Source organism: Danio aesculapii, chromosome 3, assembly GCF_903798145.1.
Source record: "Danio aesculapii chromosome 3, fDanAes4.1, whole genome shotgun sequence".
Lineage (NCBI taxonomy): Eukaryota > Metazoa > Chordata > Actinopteri > Cypriniformes > Danionidae > Danio > Danio aesculapii.
Genome location: NC_079437.1, coordinates 16,412,966 through 16,432,965, shown reverse-complemented (window position 1 = coordinate 16,432,965; position 20,000 = coordinate 16,412,966). Strand labels below are relative to the sequence as shown.

The 20,000-nt window shown below is 36.2% G+C and overlaps 1 protein-coding gene across 4 annotated transcripts in view; it reads right to left on the bottom strand.

Moving 5' to 3' along the window:
- The window catches only part of znf385c (zinc finger protein 385C), a 201,773-nt gene that overhangs the window by 102,137 nt on the left and 79,636 nt on the right, over positions 1 to 20,000 (bottom strand). Inside the window, exon 1 of one of the 4 annotated variants that reach the window (XM_056453260.1) lies at positions 3,972 to 4,216. The exons of the other annotated variants lie outside the window; for them this stretch is intronic. Within the exon in view, the coding sequence (XP_056309235.1) occupies positions 3,972 to 3,981 (10 nt within the window). The 5' untranslated portion in view covers positions 3,982 to 4,216. Of the gene's footprint in view, positions 1 to 3,971; positions 4,217 to 20,000 lie in introns of those variants that run through there. 4 annotated transcript variants of the gene reach the window in all.

Here is a 20,000-nt window from a genome sequence, read left to right as displayed (position 1 = left end):
AGCCAATAAAGTGATGCATAATATGGAAACGCCAATGTTAGGAAAATTAATTAAAAACAAGATTAGTGTAAACATTTTAAAAATGAAAGATGGGTGCAACCAATGGATGATTGCAGTAAATATCTGAGAGCACAGCAAGATTTTTGGACAATAGAGAAAGAATTAGGAATAAATCTCAGATCCTAAAAAAACAAACAAACAAACAAACAAAAAAAAAAAAACAGATCCTAATTTTTAAAGCAAATGCAAATATGTATTATTCGGAAACACCAATGTTAGGTTAATGAATTAAAATTAAGATTAATGGGAACATTTTAAAATAGAAGAAAAATTTCCTCAAATTTAGGTATTCACAGACATTAACCATGAAATATGAAATAAAATCAATATGAAAATGATAGGAATTGTATAAATCAAATACATAATGTACATTTGAATAGAGGTCACTGTAAATAGACTATAAAAACACATTCAAAGCAAATTTTAGCATTCAATAGTCAATAATAATGGACAAATTACTACAATAATAATGATTAATAAAACATTTAACTGTTTATTAAACAATAATAATAAAAACAACAAATACAAAGTTAATTCTTACATTTTTATATTGCACTTTTAATAAAAGTTACTGTAAAATAAGAATAAATATCATAAATATGTATTTATAATTTAATTTATATATAATATTAATACATAATAGTACATATAATAATGATAATAGATAATATAATGTAATTAACAATAAATTGAATGGCTTATTTAACATTTTCGTCCATATTTAACACTTCATTTAGACACATCAATTACAAACTGAATTTGCAAGCAGAAATAAACCCTTTATTTGTAATAAAAATAATATTTAACATTAGTTGTAAGATATTTGAAAATTAAAAAAAAAATCACATTCAATATTAACTAATTGCAACACTGCGTAACATTAACACATAATATTACATATAATAACAATACGTAATGTTAATTAAGGAATTAATAATAAATATATTGGCTTATTTAACCTTATTTCCATATTAAACACTTTATTTAAACATCCATTACAAAATGAATTTACAAACAGAATTAAAACCTTTTATTTGAAATAAAAATAATCTTTTATTTCATTTGTAAAATATTTTAAAATTAAAAATCACATTCAATATTAACTAATTGCAACACCTAATTGAGATGATTGTTAGCAATAATCTCCATTATGTGGACAATAATTAACAATAACATTTGTATCAGCTGTTTATTTAACATATTCTCCTCATAACAAGAGATTATTTATAAATTCCTACCATTTTTATATTGCAAATGTTTTATCATAACAATAATGATGACGATAATGATGATGATGAAGAAAATGTCAGTTGTAAAGTATTTGTAAATTCAAATCACATTCAAGATTAACCAATGCAATAACTGATTCAGTATTAACCAATTGCAACATTGCGTGATTATTAGCAATAATGTCCGTAATAATTATTAACAATAACAATTGTCTCATTAATTGTTTATTTAACATATTCTCCTCATAACTAGAGATTATTTATAAATTCCTACCATTTTTATATTGCAAATGTTTTATTATAATGATGATGATGAATAAAATGTCTGTCTACTGTGTGTTTTTCAGTGAGCTTTTCCTAGAGAGTGCTGTGGTGAAATGCGGCTGGCAAAGAGCATTCGCTTAAAGGGTGGCATTACCGCATTCCCCACACTTACAAGCACACACCGTCTGCAGCGCTGCCACGACAACTGAAACCAGTGAGAGGGGGGTCAAAAAACACAGCCCAAAATCAAAAAATAAATAGCCCAATGATCACGGTGTGATTTCGGCCAACAGAGCAGAACACAGTGACATTCAGACCCCTCCGTAATTACAGACCAGAAATGTTCTCGACAGATACTCAGATTTTAATTAGCTGCTGATTTATGCAAAGCACTTGGATGTGTAACAAAGACCACAAACTACACTTAAGAGTGTCCAAATGCACTGATGTAAAATGCAAACCAGTCGTGTTAGGGATAGTCCATGTAATTTATTTTTTTGGTTGGGTAAAATCTGTGCTAAAGAATGTCAAGGGCATGACCTTTGTCCTCATAACCTGAGCTTTTCAGGTTCCCATTAGCAGGTAATTCACATTAGGCTGATGGATAATTAACATACAAACATGCACACTTAATAGTGATCGAGTAAATGTCCAGATTTTGATACTGAGTGAAAGCTGGTGCCATTTTATGCTGCAGATTCCTCTATTTTTCCCCTTCTCTCTTTGTCCTTTCCTCCATTTCCTTGGATTTATTCTGCACGTCTATTTAAACAGCTTTGCGGTTTCAGTGTAACTTTGTGTAGATGTGTAACATCTGTGTGTCCTTTTGTCTTGTGTTGCTAAGCGGACAGAGCATTGGTATCCAGCTAATAATGAGAGAAGTTGATAGCAAGGAGGTGAGAAGGACACTTAAATCTTCACTGCTTCCTTTTACATCGTGTAGAGTACATTTATGAACAGGCTAAAATCAGATGGTTTGTAAAATGTGAAATTATGATTATAATAAATATTCTATAATGCAGCCTGTTTTATTATATAGAAAAGTGACATCATAAAGAGAATAAAAAGAATTGGAACGCACTGATACAAATAGAAGCAAAGCTAAAAATGACGTATGTGATACAAATAATTGAAGCTATATTTTTAAATATCACAAATCAAAAATATCAATTGAATTAGGGAATTAGGGAATAAGGGAAACGCAAACGGCAAAGGCGCAGTTTATGAAATGCATAAACAAAATGCTTTGATTTCGAACGAAATTCACGAGCTAAAAAAGAAAGAGAAAATTCAAACGATTTTCTTAAATGAGCTGCGTTATTGATAAAGCATTTTCAGTGCGTACAGGATCAATCCTTTATCATTTTTAATTTTCCGCTCCGCTGCTTTTTAGCTCTTGTGAGGAACACCAGGTGCTCTCGGAGACTGGACGTCCTTAAAAAAGCGGGAGTTTATAAGAAATAAATTATTGTTAAAAACAAAAACATTTTTTTTCAGCGTAAATAGAAAAGCAAGTGCTGATTAATGTTTAGATATAATTTAAAACAGATGCGGGGCATAAATAGGGCATCATATCAGTGATCAGTGCGTTTTATTAATATTTTCTTTGTTCATAAAATGCGCAGAATAAAATCGCACATATTTTCATTCGGCTTAAAGGAATCATGAATTCCTCCACTGATTTAAACAACTGTCCTTCTCTGGTGATCACTGAGCAGGCGAGAGAGAAAGAGATAGAAAGAGGACACGAAAGTTTTTTTATGTCATTCCAATGCGCTCGGCCGAATAATGAGAGATCAGCAAAAAATACACACCATTCCCTTCATCATCTCTCATCCTCTCATGTTCTCTCTCTCTTTCTCTCTCTCTCCCTGTGTCGGTCTTTCGCACTACAGAGGTCAATGCAGGAAAAAAGGCTTGTGTTTTGAGAATTACGACACCTGCTACTGATTAACCCGGGGATATTAGTCTAAAAAAATTTAAACAATCTCTCATTGTGGACTTATAAAATTAGGATAAGGCTTTCACAGGTGTTAACTAGACCACACGTCATTCTAGTTAACCGGCTGACACGGTGAAGGCCGTTTGATGGCACGCGCATGATGATGACAGTCACACGCGCATCATACACACACACACACACACACACACACACACACACACTTCTGAAGCTTTCTGGCTTCTGGAAAAATCTACACCGTCTGACTTGCATTTCTTGAAAAGTTTAGTTTGTTTTCGGTCTCATTCTGGATCGATTAAGCAACACGAGTGCGCACCTCGACTGAAAAGCTGTGCGCGTGTAGGCGCTCAGTGCGCAGAGGACTTTTGGCATCCGTACCGCAAATCAAACGTTACCACATTTACATTGTTTATTACAATGCATTAAATACAATAACATCATTATCTGAACTGACTTACCGATCAGCATGTTGTGAAAAGGTAGGCTTATCCTTGTTTCCCCCCAAAAAAGAGAAACCAACCAACCAAAAAAAAAAGAAAAAAGAAACGAGAAATCAGCACAATCAGAATGGTTAAATACTCTCCGACAGCTCGATATATGTCTTTTCCTCTCAGATTTCTCACTCTTCGATGAGTCTCTCACTCTTGTTTCGGCTCCTAGAGTTGATGTGTCGGAGGGATCGCTACAGACGCTCGCAAGTGACGCGCGCACTGCTCCGCTGATCTGCGCGCGCCCGACGGGGAAGAGAAGGAGGAGGATGGAGAGAGAGTGTGTATGATCGACAGTCTTTCACCCCCCATACACTCCCCCTTCGCCACCACCACCTCCTCTCCCGCTCGCTCTTTTTGCTGCCTGCCGCTTAACCTGAACGAACGGCACAGATGGGGAAATTAGCTGGTGCTATTTTCTCCTTTCATGGTCCTTGATTTCGGCTAAATAATTCTGCGCGCGTCTGTGACTGGGGGTGTGTTTCTTCCAGGACCAAATATTTTAGATAATTTAGCCGGAGAATATTAACTGGGATTGTGAAATTGAATAATATGTTGAAGAAAAAATGCTTTAATAAATAAATATCAAGTGCTACGGCGCATTACAGCGCTGTAATAATTAGTGTTTCAGTTCAAATCAAGAAAGAAAACTCCTTTGTAGCGTCGGAGTGTTGTTCAAACTCGGTCATGGAGGGTCGGTGGCCTCGAGAGTTCAGCTCCAACCCTAATCAAACACACCTAAACCAGCAAAACAAACTCTTACTAAATATACTAGAAACTTCCTGGCAGGTGTGTTGGAGCTAAGCAGGACCCCGACTCTCCAGGACCGAGTTTGGACACCCATGGATTAAGGATAATGTTGCGAGCACCATTGTCGTTTTAAATGTCTGAGATATATTTAAAGTCACAGTCCACCAAAAACGTACTTAGTTGTTAAATTGCTCCAATATGTACACTGTAGAAAATGGAGGGTTCCACACAATTCATTCATGTTGCCCAAACACAAATCCATTAAGTCAACACAACTAATTTAAGTTGATTAAACATAAAACCATTGAGTTCTCCTCCACCAAAAATCTCCAAAATTGTGTCGTTTCAGCTCATTTTAAATAAGCAGCTTCAACAAGCAGCGATTTTTTTTTGTGTAGGAAACTTTCAGTAGAACATAAATGGAGTTAACCTGTTAGCAAAGATTACACATCACTTCAGTTAGTTGATCATTTGGTACCAGAAGTGGCTTAAATGAAAGACAACTTTACCAAAATAAAATATGATCATGCATCTTACACCAGACATGCTCAATAATGGTCTGGTGAACGGGCTGGCCAATCCTGGAGCACCTTGACCTTCTTTGCTTTCAGGAGCTTTGATGTGGAGGCTGAAGTATGAGAAGGAGCGCTATTCTGCTAAAGAATTTGCTCTCTCCTGTGGTTTATAACGTAATAGGCAGCACAAATGTCTTGATACCTCAGGCTGTCGATGTTGCAGATCTCTCACACACCCCATACTGAATGGAACCCTTAAACCATGATTTTTCCTTCACCAAACTTGACTGATTTCTATGAGAATCCTGGGTCCATGTGGGTCCCAATAGGTTGGGATGCAGTTCAACAGACGATTCATCTGAAAAATTTACCTTCTGCCACATTTCCATATATGATCAACTGAAAGTCAATTTATTATTTGTTGCTCTAACAACTGGGATCAACGACAAGACTATTGTCAAGTAGTGTGATTATGATAAGACGGATCAAAATATAAGGCCATAGCCTTAGTCCCATGTGTCAACAACCTCCGCATCAAGTTCTTCAAAGCAAAGAAGGTCGAGGTGCTCCAGGATTGGTCAGCCCATTCACCAGACATGAACATTATTAAGCATGTCTGGGGTAAGATGGAGGAGGCATTGAAGATGAATCCAAACGAACTTGATGAACTCTGGGAGTCCTGCAAGAAAGCTTTCTTTGCCATTCCAGATGACTTTATTAATAAGTTATTAGAGTCATTGCAGAGATGTATGGATGCAGTCCTCCAAGCTCATGGGAGTCATACACAATATTCATTCTTTTTCCACCGCACCATGACTTTATAATCTATACTCTACATTATTTCGGTTAAGTGACAAGACTTTTGTCTATGCAAAGTCAGATCTTACTGTCCTAATTAAATAATTCAAAATCAAGGCATGTTCATATTTTATTTTGGTAAAATAAGCGTAATCTAGAGGCCTTTGCCTTTCATATAAGCCACTTATATTATTAAATGTTCAACTAGAAGTCACCCAAGTTCCTAAAACTTACACGACAAGACTTTTATCAGGTAGCGTAGATGAAGGAGAAACTATCATCCATGGGTAGTGGATGTACAGACTTCTTCCTGATCTTTCAATTTAATATTGTAAACCAAAATATAAAACAAAAATCTTTAAATCAAAGTTATAATATTATACAGCCAACTTTAAAATATCTGTGAACCAGAAGTCCACCTAAATCAGAATAACCATGTACAATAAACAAATACTATATATAATCAACAAATAAATGTCAATAGAAAGATTTATTTAACATTTAGATAAAATCAAGGTTTATAGGTGTATTTAGGTGTATGTATAAAGCAATAATTCTTCATAAACATTGCTTTCAGTAATAGGTAGACTTTAAATGATAATGACAAATGAGTTGAACTTGATGTTAGTGCACATTTAAGTGACGGTAGTTAAATTTAATTTTGTAATGTTAATATCTGTTTGGCGTCACAGTGGTACAGTGGGTAGCACGATCGCCTTACAGCAAGAAGGTCGCTGGGTCAGTTGGAATTTCTGTGTGTAGTTTGCATGTTCTCCCCATGTTGGCGTGGGCTTCCTCCAGGTGCTCCGGTTTCAACCACAAGTCCAAAGACATGCACTACAGGTGAATTGTGTAAGCTAAAATTGTCCGTAGTGTATGTGTGTGAATGAGTGTGTATGGATGTTTCCCAATGATGGGTATCCGCTGCTTAAAACATAAGTTGGCGGTGAATTCCACTGTGGTGACCCCAGGTTAATAAAGGGACTAAGCCGAAAATAAAATGAATAAATAAATTAATAATATCGTTTTTTCAGTTGAAATGGCAGTTATTGTTCACTCAACTTTTAGCTACAGTTTAGGGCCAACGAACTAACAGTTTCATTTTGAATGTAATTTCTAAAAACATAAATAAACAAAGTCTACAAAATATAGTTATTTGAAATAAATTAGAGAAAACTATAAGATAATATTTACAGTACAGGTACAAAAAAGTCCCAAGCAACATTATTCAAGTCATAATTCAACTTTTAAACTCTAAAATGTTGTGAACACAGACAAGAGGATTGATGCCGATGTTAAATCTTCACCCAGTTGCTTGACCACTCCACTGTCATCGTCACATACACACGGATCGCTAACAGACTACAAATCCACCATTTCATGGACTACAAGATCCAGTCATGCACCACACACAGACAGCGGTTCCTAATCCTGACTGATTGCAAACACTCAGCCGAAGGATTGTCAAAGACTGATTAAATGGACTATAAAGTCAGCACACAAATACACAAAAGTTGCTGAGGCTTGTTATACTGTATTGGGAACATTACAACACGTTTTCCATGCCTTGCCTTGTTTTTGACCCTCGCTTTGTTTTGTTTGTTTATGTTGTCTGCTGCCTGCCTGTACTAACCATTCATCTGATATTTGACTACGACTCTGGATTACCTGTTTACATCTGTTTGCTCCTGAGTTGACCGTTGCTTGCCTGACAATCTCAGTTTAATAAACCTGCATTTGGATCCCCATTTCTGTTGTCAGCGTCCAGTTCACATTACAACCACACACACAAATGCATGCACACACACAAAAGAAAGTCATAAAATAAGAAAAAAGCCTCCACTCTAAAAAATGTTGGATTGTTTCCACCCAATCTCACTGGCAGTAGTAACTATTTAATGTTTTGTCAGAAAAGCAATTTCATTCATATGAAAATTTTTAAAAAGGAGGCATGCCCCCAAACCCCACCCCTAACCCTACTTCTTACTGACGGATCACCAAATCATACTAAAATATACATATGAGATTAAACAAAGTAATATGACATAGCCACTAAGTCAAAAAGATACTAATTGCCTTGGGAATGCATTGATTGTTTTAACCCAATATTGCTTTAAATATGGACAAACTCATATTAGATTAATTAAAAAAAAATTCCATTTAAATTATATTTTTAACCCAACTGTTGGTTGATTCAGCATTTGATTAAAACAACCCAGCATTTTTAGAGTGTATAAATGTCTGGGAGAGGCAAGAGAAAACATTGAATGGGACAATTTTTCCTGGAATACTTCGGGCCATATTCACATGACAAAGTATGTCTTTAATTTTTCCGATAAATCTGCCGGCTGGTACAGCATGATATCTCCACCAGTGCTCCAGGGTGTTTGGAGCCCAGCCTGAGGACCTCCTGCTGGGGCCATAAACACCTCTCCATCTCTCAGCTAGAGTTTCCCTGGAGGTCTATCTGTGTCTCGGGGGGTTTGCAGCGGTCACTTGTTGTTTTCTGTACTGCACAGAAGGCTGTATTTGACAGATGACTAAAAAGAACAGCGCTACCAAGCACTGTTTCTTGAACACAATTGTAAACACTAGAAATATAAATCCACATTATACATATGCTAATATTAAATATATAAATTATATATATATATATATATATATATATATATATATATATATATATATATATATATATATATATATATATAAATAATATATATATATATATATATATATATATATATAAAGCAGGCTAGGTGGAATAGCGCTATTTACTGATGTTTTGTTGTTAAACTAAATACAAATCTACATTATCGATGCTGTAAAAAGGCCCTTATGAAATTGAAAATAGTCACATCAATCTTTCGCCTGAAGATTTCAATGCCTGAACAACACTTCTGTGCATTTAACCCATTTGTAAAAACACAATCTACATCAGCTTTGCGTGACTAAAATAGTTTTAAAACAGAACTTTACCTGTCTAAAAGAAATACTTCAGCCATGGTGTCATCCTTCCTCCAGAGTGCAAAAGTAACTCCAATATTGATTCAGGATTTTAACAAGTTTTGATTCAGCATTTGTTTTTACCGCTCTCACGCTCTCTCTCTCTTTCTCTCTCTCTCGTGTGCGCATGAACATGTAGTGTGTGTGCACGCGCAAATGGCGGTTCTGCATAAACAGAGGTGTGCAGATGTAAAAATCTACATTTGTTGACAGACAGTTTGGGCTACTTATAAGCGTTATGGGAATTGTCGGTGCAACAATATTTAATTGGATGAACATTTTTTAGTCTTAGACCTTACCCAGAATATAAAAATGCATTTAAATATATTTAGACCATTTACTTTGATCATTACTATTGGAATGTGAAGAGACTTTCAACCAGCACAGCAAAAATGTTTCTGAAGACAATCACCTACTGCACCTTTAACTAATGTTTACTAATGAGACTTTATAGTAAAGTGTTGTACTTTTTCATTTTTAACTGAATTTGTTTAAAGCCTTTATTTACTCTGAACATCTATTTACAACAAAGTATTTTTTTATTTTATGTGTTAATATATCCTTTGTTGCAGTCAGTATCATGATCATAGCGTATATCATGATAAAAGCTTCAAACAAAAAGCCTTGTGAACAAATCAGGACTCTGTCACCTCCAGGTACTGTATGTACTGTGTGATCCTGACTTCTCTTGCTCGAGCTCTGTTATGTAATACTGTATAAACAGCCCAGCACACACACAGTGGTCAGATGTATGCCGGTTCTGTGTGCATATGTGTGTTTGCTTCAGTTTGCTCAGCCTGAAGCTCTGAGCACTGAGACATTAGCCGTGACAGCAGAGACAGCTGTGCCATCTTCCTGCCAAAATACTTCCGCCACACACACACACACACACACAAATTAGTGTTTTTTCCTGTGTGTTGTGCTTAAGAGAACAATAACGATACAATAACAAAACAATACAATCACAATCAAGTAATGATTCGGCTTCTTTAAGCATCGACAGTATTTTAAAAAGAATAGTTTGTCATTATCTAGTGAAGTTGTTTTCAAGCAGATCAAAGTTTTGATAATAATAATAAGAATAACAGAAACAATAATAATTTATTCATTTTCCTTAGTTCCTTATTTATCAGGGGTTGCCACAGTTCTGCGAAACACTCACACTCTTATATTCACACACACACACACACACACACACACACACACACACACACACACACACACACACACACACACACACACACACACACACACACACACACACACACACTCATACACTACGGCCAATTTAGTTCATCTAATTCACCTATAGCGCATGTCTTTGGACTGTGGGGGAAACTGGAGCACCCAGAGGAAACCCACGCCAACATGGGGAGAACATGCAAACTCCACACAGAATAACAGAATAATAATAATAATAATAATAATAATAATAATAATAATAATAATAATAATAATAATAATAATAATAATAATAATAATAACAACAACAACAACATTATTCTAACAAATTATTTTTAATTTATTATTTAATTTTGTTATTTTTAACAAATCCTGTACACAGCGGATCTCACAACTCGACCTACAATTAGAGGGATACAAAGTTAGCGTTAGCTCTACTATAAAAGATCTGGGTGTCATATTAGACAGCAATTTAACTTTTAAAAATCATATATCCCATGTCACAAAAACTGCTTTCTTTCATCTGAGAAATATCGCTAAGTTACGAAGTATGCTATCCATCTCAGTTGCAGAAAAGCTAGTCCATGCTTTTATGACTTCTAGGCTGGACTACTGTAATGCTATGTTTGCTGGCTGCCCTGCATCCTCTATTAACAAACTTCAGCTAGTACAAAATGCAGCTGCCAGAGTTCTTACCAAGTCTAGAAAATTTGATCACATCACCCCAATTTTATCCTCCTTACACTGGCTGCCTGTTAAGTTTCGTATTGAATTTAAAATATTGCTTCTTACATATAAAGCTTTAAATAATCTAGCTCCTGTTTATCTAACCAATCTTCTGTCTCGCTACAATCCAACTCGCTCTTTAAGGTCTCAAAACTCTGGCTTCTGGTAGTACCTAGAATAGCAAAGTCGAGTAAAGGAGGTCGAGCCTTCTCATTTATAGCTCCTAAACTCTGGAATAGCCTTCCTGATAACGTCCGAGGCTCAGACACACTCTCCCAATTCAAAACTAGATTAAAGACCTATCTGTTCAGTAAAGCATACACTTAGTGCACCACTTGGGGGCTTCCACACAGGTTCTGCATCTTGTTGATATACACTATGAACAGCAGCTACGCTAATTATTTTCTTTATTCTCCATTTCCACCTGGGGATACTCTTCCCGAGGCCCTCAGACTATGCAGAGTCACTGATTCGATCCAAGACCAACGACGAGATGATCCCAAGGTTTTTATATCCTGGACCAGGCCGTATCCTGAGCAGCTACTGTGATGGTCATGGAAGAGTGGAGAACATGAGACTGATTCCTGTGACGCTCCAGAGACAGACGAGTCTTCGCTGAGGCCAGCTTCCAGCCTCCGCCACTGAGACTGCAGCTCTGCACAAGACGTTTGGCCAGCGGAGAAATTAAAATGGTCGTGCCCAACTGAGCCTGGTTTCACTCAAGGTTTTTTTTCTTCACTTCCGCCTTTAGTGAAGTTTTTTTTCCCTCTCCGCTGTCGCCACTGGCTTGCATGGTTCGGGATCTGTAGAGCTGCGCATCGTTGGATTTGCTCTTCAGTGTTTGGACTCTCAGTAGTGATTATTAAACCACACTGAACTGAGCTAAACTGAACTGAACTTAAACACTACAAACTGAACTACACTGTTCCTATTTACTGTGACCTTTTATGTGAAGCTGCTTTGACACAATCTACATTGTATAAGCGCTATACAAATAAAGGTGAATTGAATTGAATTATTATTATTATTATTATTATTAATAATAATAATATTAATAATAATACTAATAATGCTTAGTAAACTTATCATTTGTGTGATTTTAAATTATATTATTATATTTGTGTATTATTATTATTATTATTATTATTATTATTATTATTATTAAAGAATTACACAAAAATAATGTATTTTTTATGCACAGCTAAAAAAACATGTGCCATCAAAAAAGCTCCAAAACAAAACAACAAAACAAAAACAGCCCAAAACAATAACCCAAAACAAAACAAAAACAACAACCAAAACAAAAGAAAAAAACCAAAAGAAAACAAAAAACTAAAACAAAACAACCAAAAACAAAACAAAAACATAATCAAAAACAACCCAAAACATAAAAAAAACAATCTAAAGCAAAACTAAACCTAAAGCAAAAACTAAACGACAACCAGTGGTATTTACATTTTCCCAATGTCCATATTTATTGTGTGAATTTTGGTGGAAGTGCATCACTTCAAAAGAATGAGAATATATACTGTATACCACAAGTGTAGACGTTTTAGGAGTTTTAGAGTTCTTTACAACATACCAAGCCAACATTTGGCTGTTGGGCTTCATTAGTCCGGCTAGTTTGTTTGATGTGTTCTGCACGTCAAGTTAACGTCGGAGCACGTTGGCCCGATTCAGCATGTAGAAACGGCATCGGCTGAGCTCTGATTGGTCGTTCAACAACAAATCAGAGCGTGAGTGTGATGTACTGAAGTGACGTCGCAGGTAAATAATTCAAGCAAAGAAGGATCACAAAGAGGCCGGCCGCTACATTTCTCCAATATTTGCAAACTATATGGATTATTAGATTATCAGACACATTTGCAGGAGCAAATCTCTTTATGAAGAGTGACAATTGTTGTGACATCGGTACTAAAAGCTGCTTTGTTAACAATTTGTCTATGCGTGTTGGAAGTTTGCCTCTCGTTTCAGTCGGCTTTCATTTGTTTGGTGTGAAAATGCGAGGCGACAACACAGTTTCGCTTTTTGGCTTGGTGTGTCCAGGCCCTATAATGCGTTTTGTTACTTGGAACAACAGAATAATAAAATAATGACTACATTTTTAACATTTTAAATAAATTAACAATAAAAAAATTGATTAAAAGGTTGATGGGTTGGACCAAAAATGTGGTTCATGATCATGATTTCAAACAAAAAAAGCTAACATATAAAACCATTTACATGCCAAGACCTGATGAACAAAATGAAGAGTACCTTGAGTTTTATTCAAAAGTCCTCAAAGGTAAAAAAGCCCTGAATAATTTGAATAATTCAGCAATTAGTCTTCAACTTGAGTTTTCCAGAGTGCAGTAGGGCGTTTTACAAGAGGTGATGGGCAGGTGAAGGAGGAAGCGATTTACTCCTCCAGCAGCGTTAAGAGTCTATTACAGCTGCAGACAGACATTCAGAGCGCTATCGTGACCTTAGCATAGCGCTAGGTGGAAATCCTTTCAGCTGAAAACATCGCTCATGTAAATAAAGCAACCTGCCAATCAATCTCATCGCTCAGAACCATACTGAACGGAAACCATACAGATTACTTGTGGCTGTATTGTAAATGATCCCGTGTGTATTTCAGTTTATGATGTGGTGAGAGCCGGTATTTGTTATCTTGTTTCCATTCATAATTTACTTGCAGGTTTTAATCCAAACTGGCTAGCACAAGCACATGTTAGCGTCTCAGTGTTTGGTCATGCTAGCCTCCTCCATCTGCCTCCGCAAGTCTCACAGCTCCAAGAGCGGCTGACCGATAAGACGAGCTGTCAAACAGAAAAACTGCTGATTAAGTCAGGAGAGAAAACAGTATCTTGAGAGTCGCGAGGCTGATAATATCTTATTATGCTCTTGGAATGATAATGCTAGCGTTATTTATTTTTATACTAGTAATTATGAATTCATACTATTTATTAGTTCAAAGAGAAGTGGTGACTGTTGTTTTTTTATTATATGGATATATAATATGGATAACATTTAAACTCATTCTGTGTTGAACTGAAAAAAGAGCTGCCTTTATTAAATGTTTTAGTTATTTATATAAATAACAAAACAAAATACATGAAAATTTAAATGTTTTGATTTTATTTTATTATTAGAAAACATGAAATAAAATAAACAAATAATAAAAAATAAAACTAAATTAAATAAAAAACAAAAAAAAAACAAATTATAGAATAAATAATAAAAAATAAAATCTAATAAACATATGTACTGATGGGTGAAAAGTAACTTACTTTTCTCCCATCAAATGTTTATTTTATTTTATTTTTTATTATTTATTCATTTTTTATTTAATTTAATATTTTTTTATTATTTAAGTTTATTTTATTTTATTTTTAATTATTTATGTTTATTTTTTTATTCTTTATTCTTATTTTGTTTCATGTTTTTCAATAATAAAATCAAATAAAAATGTAAAATTAAATAAATAATAGAATAAATAATAAAAAATAAAATTAAATAAACATATTCTGATGGGTGAAAAGTAATTTACTTTTACCCCACCATATGTTTATTTTATTAGGTATTGCACTCCTGGTTCAAAACACATGCAAGTGCAGGTTGCCAGATTGACGACATTAACAGGAGGGTGCCTGACTATTGAGTCTGAGGGCTCGTTTAAAGCTGATTAAATCGTGTTTTAAAAAACATTGGCATGTGATCAAAGGGTTTATGTTGTAATTGACACCTGAAATTTACATTTTAGAAACTGCTTGTGTTTCTTGCAGCTGAACAACAGGTTAAACTGACAATGATCACCTCAGGTACACCTCATGTGGTTTATTCAGTCTTAAATGCTAATAACGTGAGTTTGAATGCCATTTTACATGTCATTTATTGCCATACTACTGAAAGCAGCAGCAGATAGTTCACCTCAGATGTAGAAAATAAAATAAACTGTTTGAAATTGAACTTTAGAACTGTGACTCCATCACATATCAGTGATTCAGTATGTATATTTAATAATGCTAAAGAGGTTTAATATGTATTAATTAGATTAGAAACCTTCCCATTTTGTTAGGGTGCAGTGAGTGTGCACTTCTGAGCTTCTGAATGGCTGTATTTGAATTTCTGTCATGTTAATACTTAAGATAATACTTAAGATATAATAGTTATACACACTGTAGATTATTTGCCTTGTTTGGTTTGATCATTACTACAATATGCTCTATGATAAAAAAAAAAATTGATTTGCTTAAATGTGAATTGCCAGCAAATTAATGCAAATACTTGCTGTAATGAACTAAATGTGGATGTTTGAGCAAAACAATTTGACAGATTTGGGAATTGTGTGAGCAAGTGCCACCAGCTAAAGGGACATGCGTGAGAGAAAGAGTTTTCACACACTTAAGCTGGAAAATCGTAGTACAAAAAGGCTTACAACCTAAAGCAAACAACATCCCACACTGCTGGCGCTCCCACTTTCATGACACTATGGAATAATGACAGAGGCAGGACAAAGAGAGCCAATGCATATGTGTATTTAGGGAGAGAATGGAAAAGGGCATGGAAAGAATGGAGTTTGAGTCTTAAGCACCTGGGAAAGAGAAAATGTGAGAGGGAGAAAAAAAGAGACTGGAAAAGCAGTAAAATTAAGTCCATAAAGCAGAGGAAAGTATGAGAGTAAAGGAATGACTCTTAAAGGTCTCAAAAATCAAGTTTTTTAGATGTTAGTATCAATATGTTCGTTTTAAGGATATCAATAATATGAGAGAGCTCCAAAAAAATGCATTTAGCAGATCTAAACCTGATCTAAACATTCAAAGCTAGCAGTTTCCCAATTTTGTCTAAATCAGGGGTGCCCAAACTCGGTCCTGGAGGGCCGGTTTCCTGTATATTTTAGTTCCAACTACAATTAAAGTAATCTGAACCAGCTAATCAAGCTTTTTCTAGGTATACTAGAAACTTCAAGGCAGGTGTGTTGAAGGAAGTTGGAGCTAAACTATGCAGGACACTGGCCCTCCAGGACCGAGTTTGGGCACCCCTGGTCTAAATGGATCAACAATGGTTTCTCATACTTAAGTTTCTCATCAAATCTTGGCCAATCAAATGCTCTCTAGTATGACGTGCCCCGCCCCCTTTTCATTTGCTTTTCATTTGATGTGCTTGAGCTCAACCACTCTCACTGGCAGAGCTGTAATAAAACGAAAAGCGATTGACTGTTTTTTAGAAGGGGAGAGGTTACAATATGTCCCGCCCCCTCTCTTGTTTTTAGTTGAGATGACATCAGATAACAAATAAAACTGCACATTTTAAAGGACTTATCAAGACTTTTAAAGGGTACATAGCATGAACATTTGACTTTTTTTATGTTCAAGCACTATAATCTTGTCTCCGTTTCATCTACCCACTCAGAAATCATAGCCAGCTACTTTATATTGGTAAGCCTTTTTCTGCCAGCATGTGGAAAAACATACTGGTCAAATTTAGCTTCTCTTATGGTTTAGGAATGGGATTTTATTATTAATTTCTGCTCCTTAATATGCACATTTCCACCCACAGCACCACTGCAGCAGTTCATCATTTCTGTAGCAGTGGTTTATACTTCTACGTCGAGTGATCAAAGTCACCCACGTCGCATGCTTTGCACGTTGCCATGCATGTATATTTCTGCACGCTGTTTGTATTGCGTTGCAAAAACACTTCCGAAATGCTTGGCAGCAGGTTATGTTGCTCTGTGTATAGTTTTTTCTGAACGCTACCTTAATGTACAAGTAGCTCAAACTCGCTTATTCAGAGGCGGGAACCGGCATACGTGCATCATCTTTAATCATAAGGTAAACACAAAACAAAAGTCTCCATCTGGAGCTCCTTCACGGGTCTCGACACTTGTAAACAATCACTCCATTGGGCTCACGGCTATCAGCACTGCCCACACTCGTCAGCGCTACCAAGCCGACCAATCACAGAGCTTGTGCTACATGTCATTTGGATGTGCAGTTCGGCAAGGGATATGCGACAACAGGAAGGCTGTGCCGGACCATATGCATGCACTTGACTCAGAAGTATAAATCATCCTTTCAAGAGTTCACACTTAGCTAATGATTGATTATAAGCTTGTTTGGCAGGCTGTCCCAGGAGACAGCCCTGAGCTCATAAGATCCTTGAGCCCGGGGCTCCCTCCCTTTGCAAGGCGAGAGGGTAGTTTGAGCTCAGGTAGATCTCGAGAACTCCCCTGTCATGATGGCTGAAGAGCAGATAGTAGTTGCTCTTTAAAGAGATAAGTACTTGGTAGGAGCATGTCTTTGGTGTTGATTTGGATTAAACTTACCAATAAACTTAGTTTGCATGTTTTTGGATGGTGGGAGGAAACCGGGGCACCCGGGGTACCCACGTGAGCACAGGGAGAACGTGCAAACTCCGCACAGAAACGTCAGCTGCTTTGGTAAAGACTGGAACCAGAGACGTTCTTGCTGTGAGGCAACAGTGCTAAGCACTGGGCCACCGTGCCATCCATCTAGAAAGGAGGAGGAGTAGGGGTGGAAGGGGGGATTCTACAAAACGAAGATAGGTGTGATATGTAACCTAGGGTATTTATAGTAGCTTAGGAATCGTCTGATTGGTGCGTTGTAAATTGGATAATGTGGGTCCAGCCACAAACAATCGTAAGCATATGATCCTCTAGAAATTAGTTTATGAGTAAACTTCACTTGGAGATAAACATTGGTGTGTTGATAAATCTAACAACAGACAGTTTGCAGAGTCATCATAGACTCACAATATCCAAGCGAATTTGGTTGAATTCCATTATTGAAGGAATTGTGCAGATTATTAAATGTTATGTATTTGCACATTATTCACATTAGTCTGTTAAAATTCTTTACTCTGATTGGCTGGAATGATCCATCGTTTAATGCACATGCAGTTTCAGATAGTTTTAATCACTGAAAAAAGGAAGTAACCATAGCAACTTAGCGACAGTTTCTGGTGTCTTCATTCATCTGTGTGAATTTTTTTGGCCAAAATGTTGCATTTTGATGAAACCCAAACATAAACAAAAATTTTTGTTTATGTTTTGTTTTGTTAGTTTGGTTTTTTTTACATTTTGATATACAGGGCTCGATAATAAGGACTGGCCCATGGCCCATGGCCAGTATGCGAGACGCTCGGGACAGTAGACAGGATGGTTACTGGCCCGATCGGGGAAAATGCTGCCTTCCTTCTAAAGTTTAATGGGGTATATGCGGAAGGACTTTTAATTTGCCAGTTACCTGGGTCAAGCGCTTCTCTGTATGCAGTTACAAAATCGGCACATTTAAGGTCTGTTTTCTTTACAAATCAGCAATCTCCACTGGCTGACTCATATCTGATATAAAGTGGGTCTCAGAATGTACACGAAACACTGCATTAAATTACATTTTCCCCACCATGTCTTAAAATATGAACATTTATTTTACCCCAGTATATTCAATGGAGCTCCTGCGCTAGCCTGCTAATTCTGTCGGGCGCGGCACGATTGTAATTAACTCTGGAGCGGATCAATTGTAGTGAGAAAGCAAAATGATCCAACCAACTAACGAACCAGCCTTTATCATAGTGTATTATGGTTGTGTAATACCCATATATACGGCTATATGAAGAGAGAATTATGAGTAGGGTGGGATGTCATTCCTACCGGCAAATGTGCGTTTTATGTTGAATACGAAAGTGAAAGCATGCTGAAATATTACTGAGTGCAGTTTATCCATTAGGAAAATTGACAGAAATGATCTGTGCTGCCTTGTCACAAAAGTTAAATTTGCCTTCGACTATTTGTTAATTGCGTATGAATACAGTTGTAGAATCGAGAAACAGCTTGTGCTTTTAAGCCTTCAAGCTACCTTCTCTGTGATGTCGTAAACATCATATTGCTTTCGGTTCCTCTTATCTGATTGGATGTTGTGAGCATGTGGTTTTTTGTAACCTGGTAAAAACCAGTACAGCAAAGTGACGGCAACATCAAATTATGAGGCTAAAACAATGTCTTGGAAGCAGACATTTATGTGGGTACAACGCAATGATTTGTGCTCATTACACGTTTATTAACATTTTTAAAATATTTAAATTCTAGATTCAAACACATTTTTGACACAATATTTAAAATATGTGACTAAGAAATAGCTATTAATTTTTTTTTCAGTTGGGCCAATCAAAATGTTGGCAGGGTATTTAAAAAATCTTTAGCGTTGAACCCTGATATATTATGGTCATATTTTCAGAACTGATATAAAATGAATAAGCAGGCTGGGAAAGAGTTAAATGAAATAAGGTATGTGTGTTCATGAGTTTCTTTTGTGTTCTAGAAGGAGACAGTCCAGAAGATATCAGTTTCAGTGAACCAGCCTATTCCTTTAAATTCAGAAAGAGCTCTGTGTGTGTCTGTGTGTGTGTGTGTGTGTGTGTGTAAGTGAGAGATTTGTCACAGTCATGCGCAACATTACCCCATTTTGATTAGATATTACGATATATGCAACACACACACACACGGACAGAGAGTTAGGCCAGTCTCCCAACACAGTGTCATATGGAGCTGGAGGTTTGTTTCCTGCACATCATTTCCTGTGCGGGGCTGTCACTGCCCATCAGAGCACTGAGGAGATCTGACACTGACAAGAGCCGACAGAGGAAAAACACACAACACAAACACTCTCTGACAGACACCAACACACGCAGCAAAAACACACTCGGAAACCAACACAACTATAACTTACAACATCACACAGCAACATATTCTAAAGCCATCTTCAAAGGGAATGTACAAGAATATCGTGCACCAAAATAAAGAAATAATATTTGTAATACTTGGATTAGTGTATAAATGTCAAAGATACTAGGAAAAATCGTGTCTACTCAATTATGCTCATTCTTAGAGAGAAACATTATCTGTGAGAGATTCCAATCAGTATTTAGAGCAAACCACAGCACTGAAACAGCACTCATCAGAGTTACAAAGGACCTGCTCTTATCAACCTGCATTTCTCTGTTAGTGTTGTTGGACCGCAGC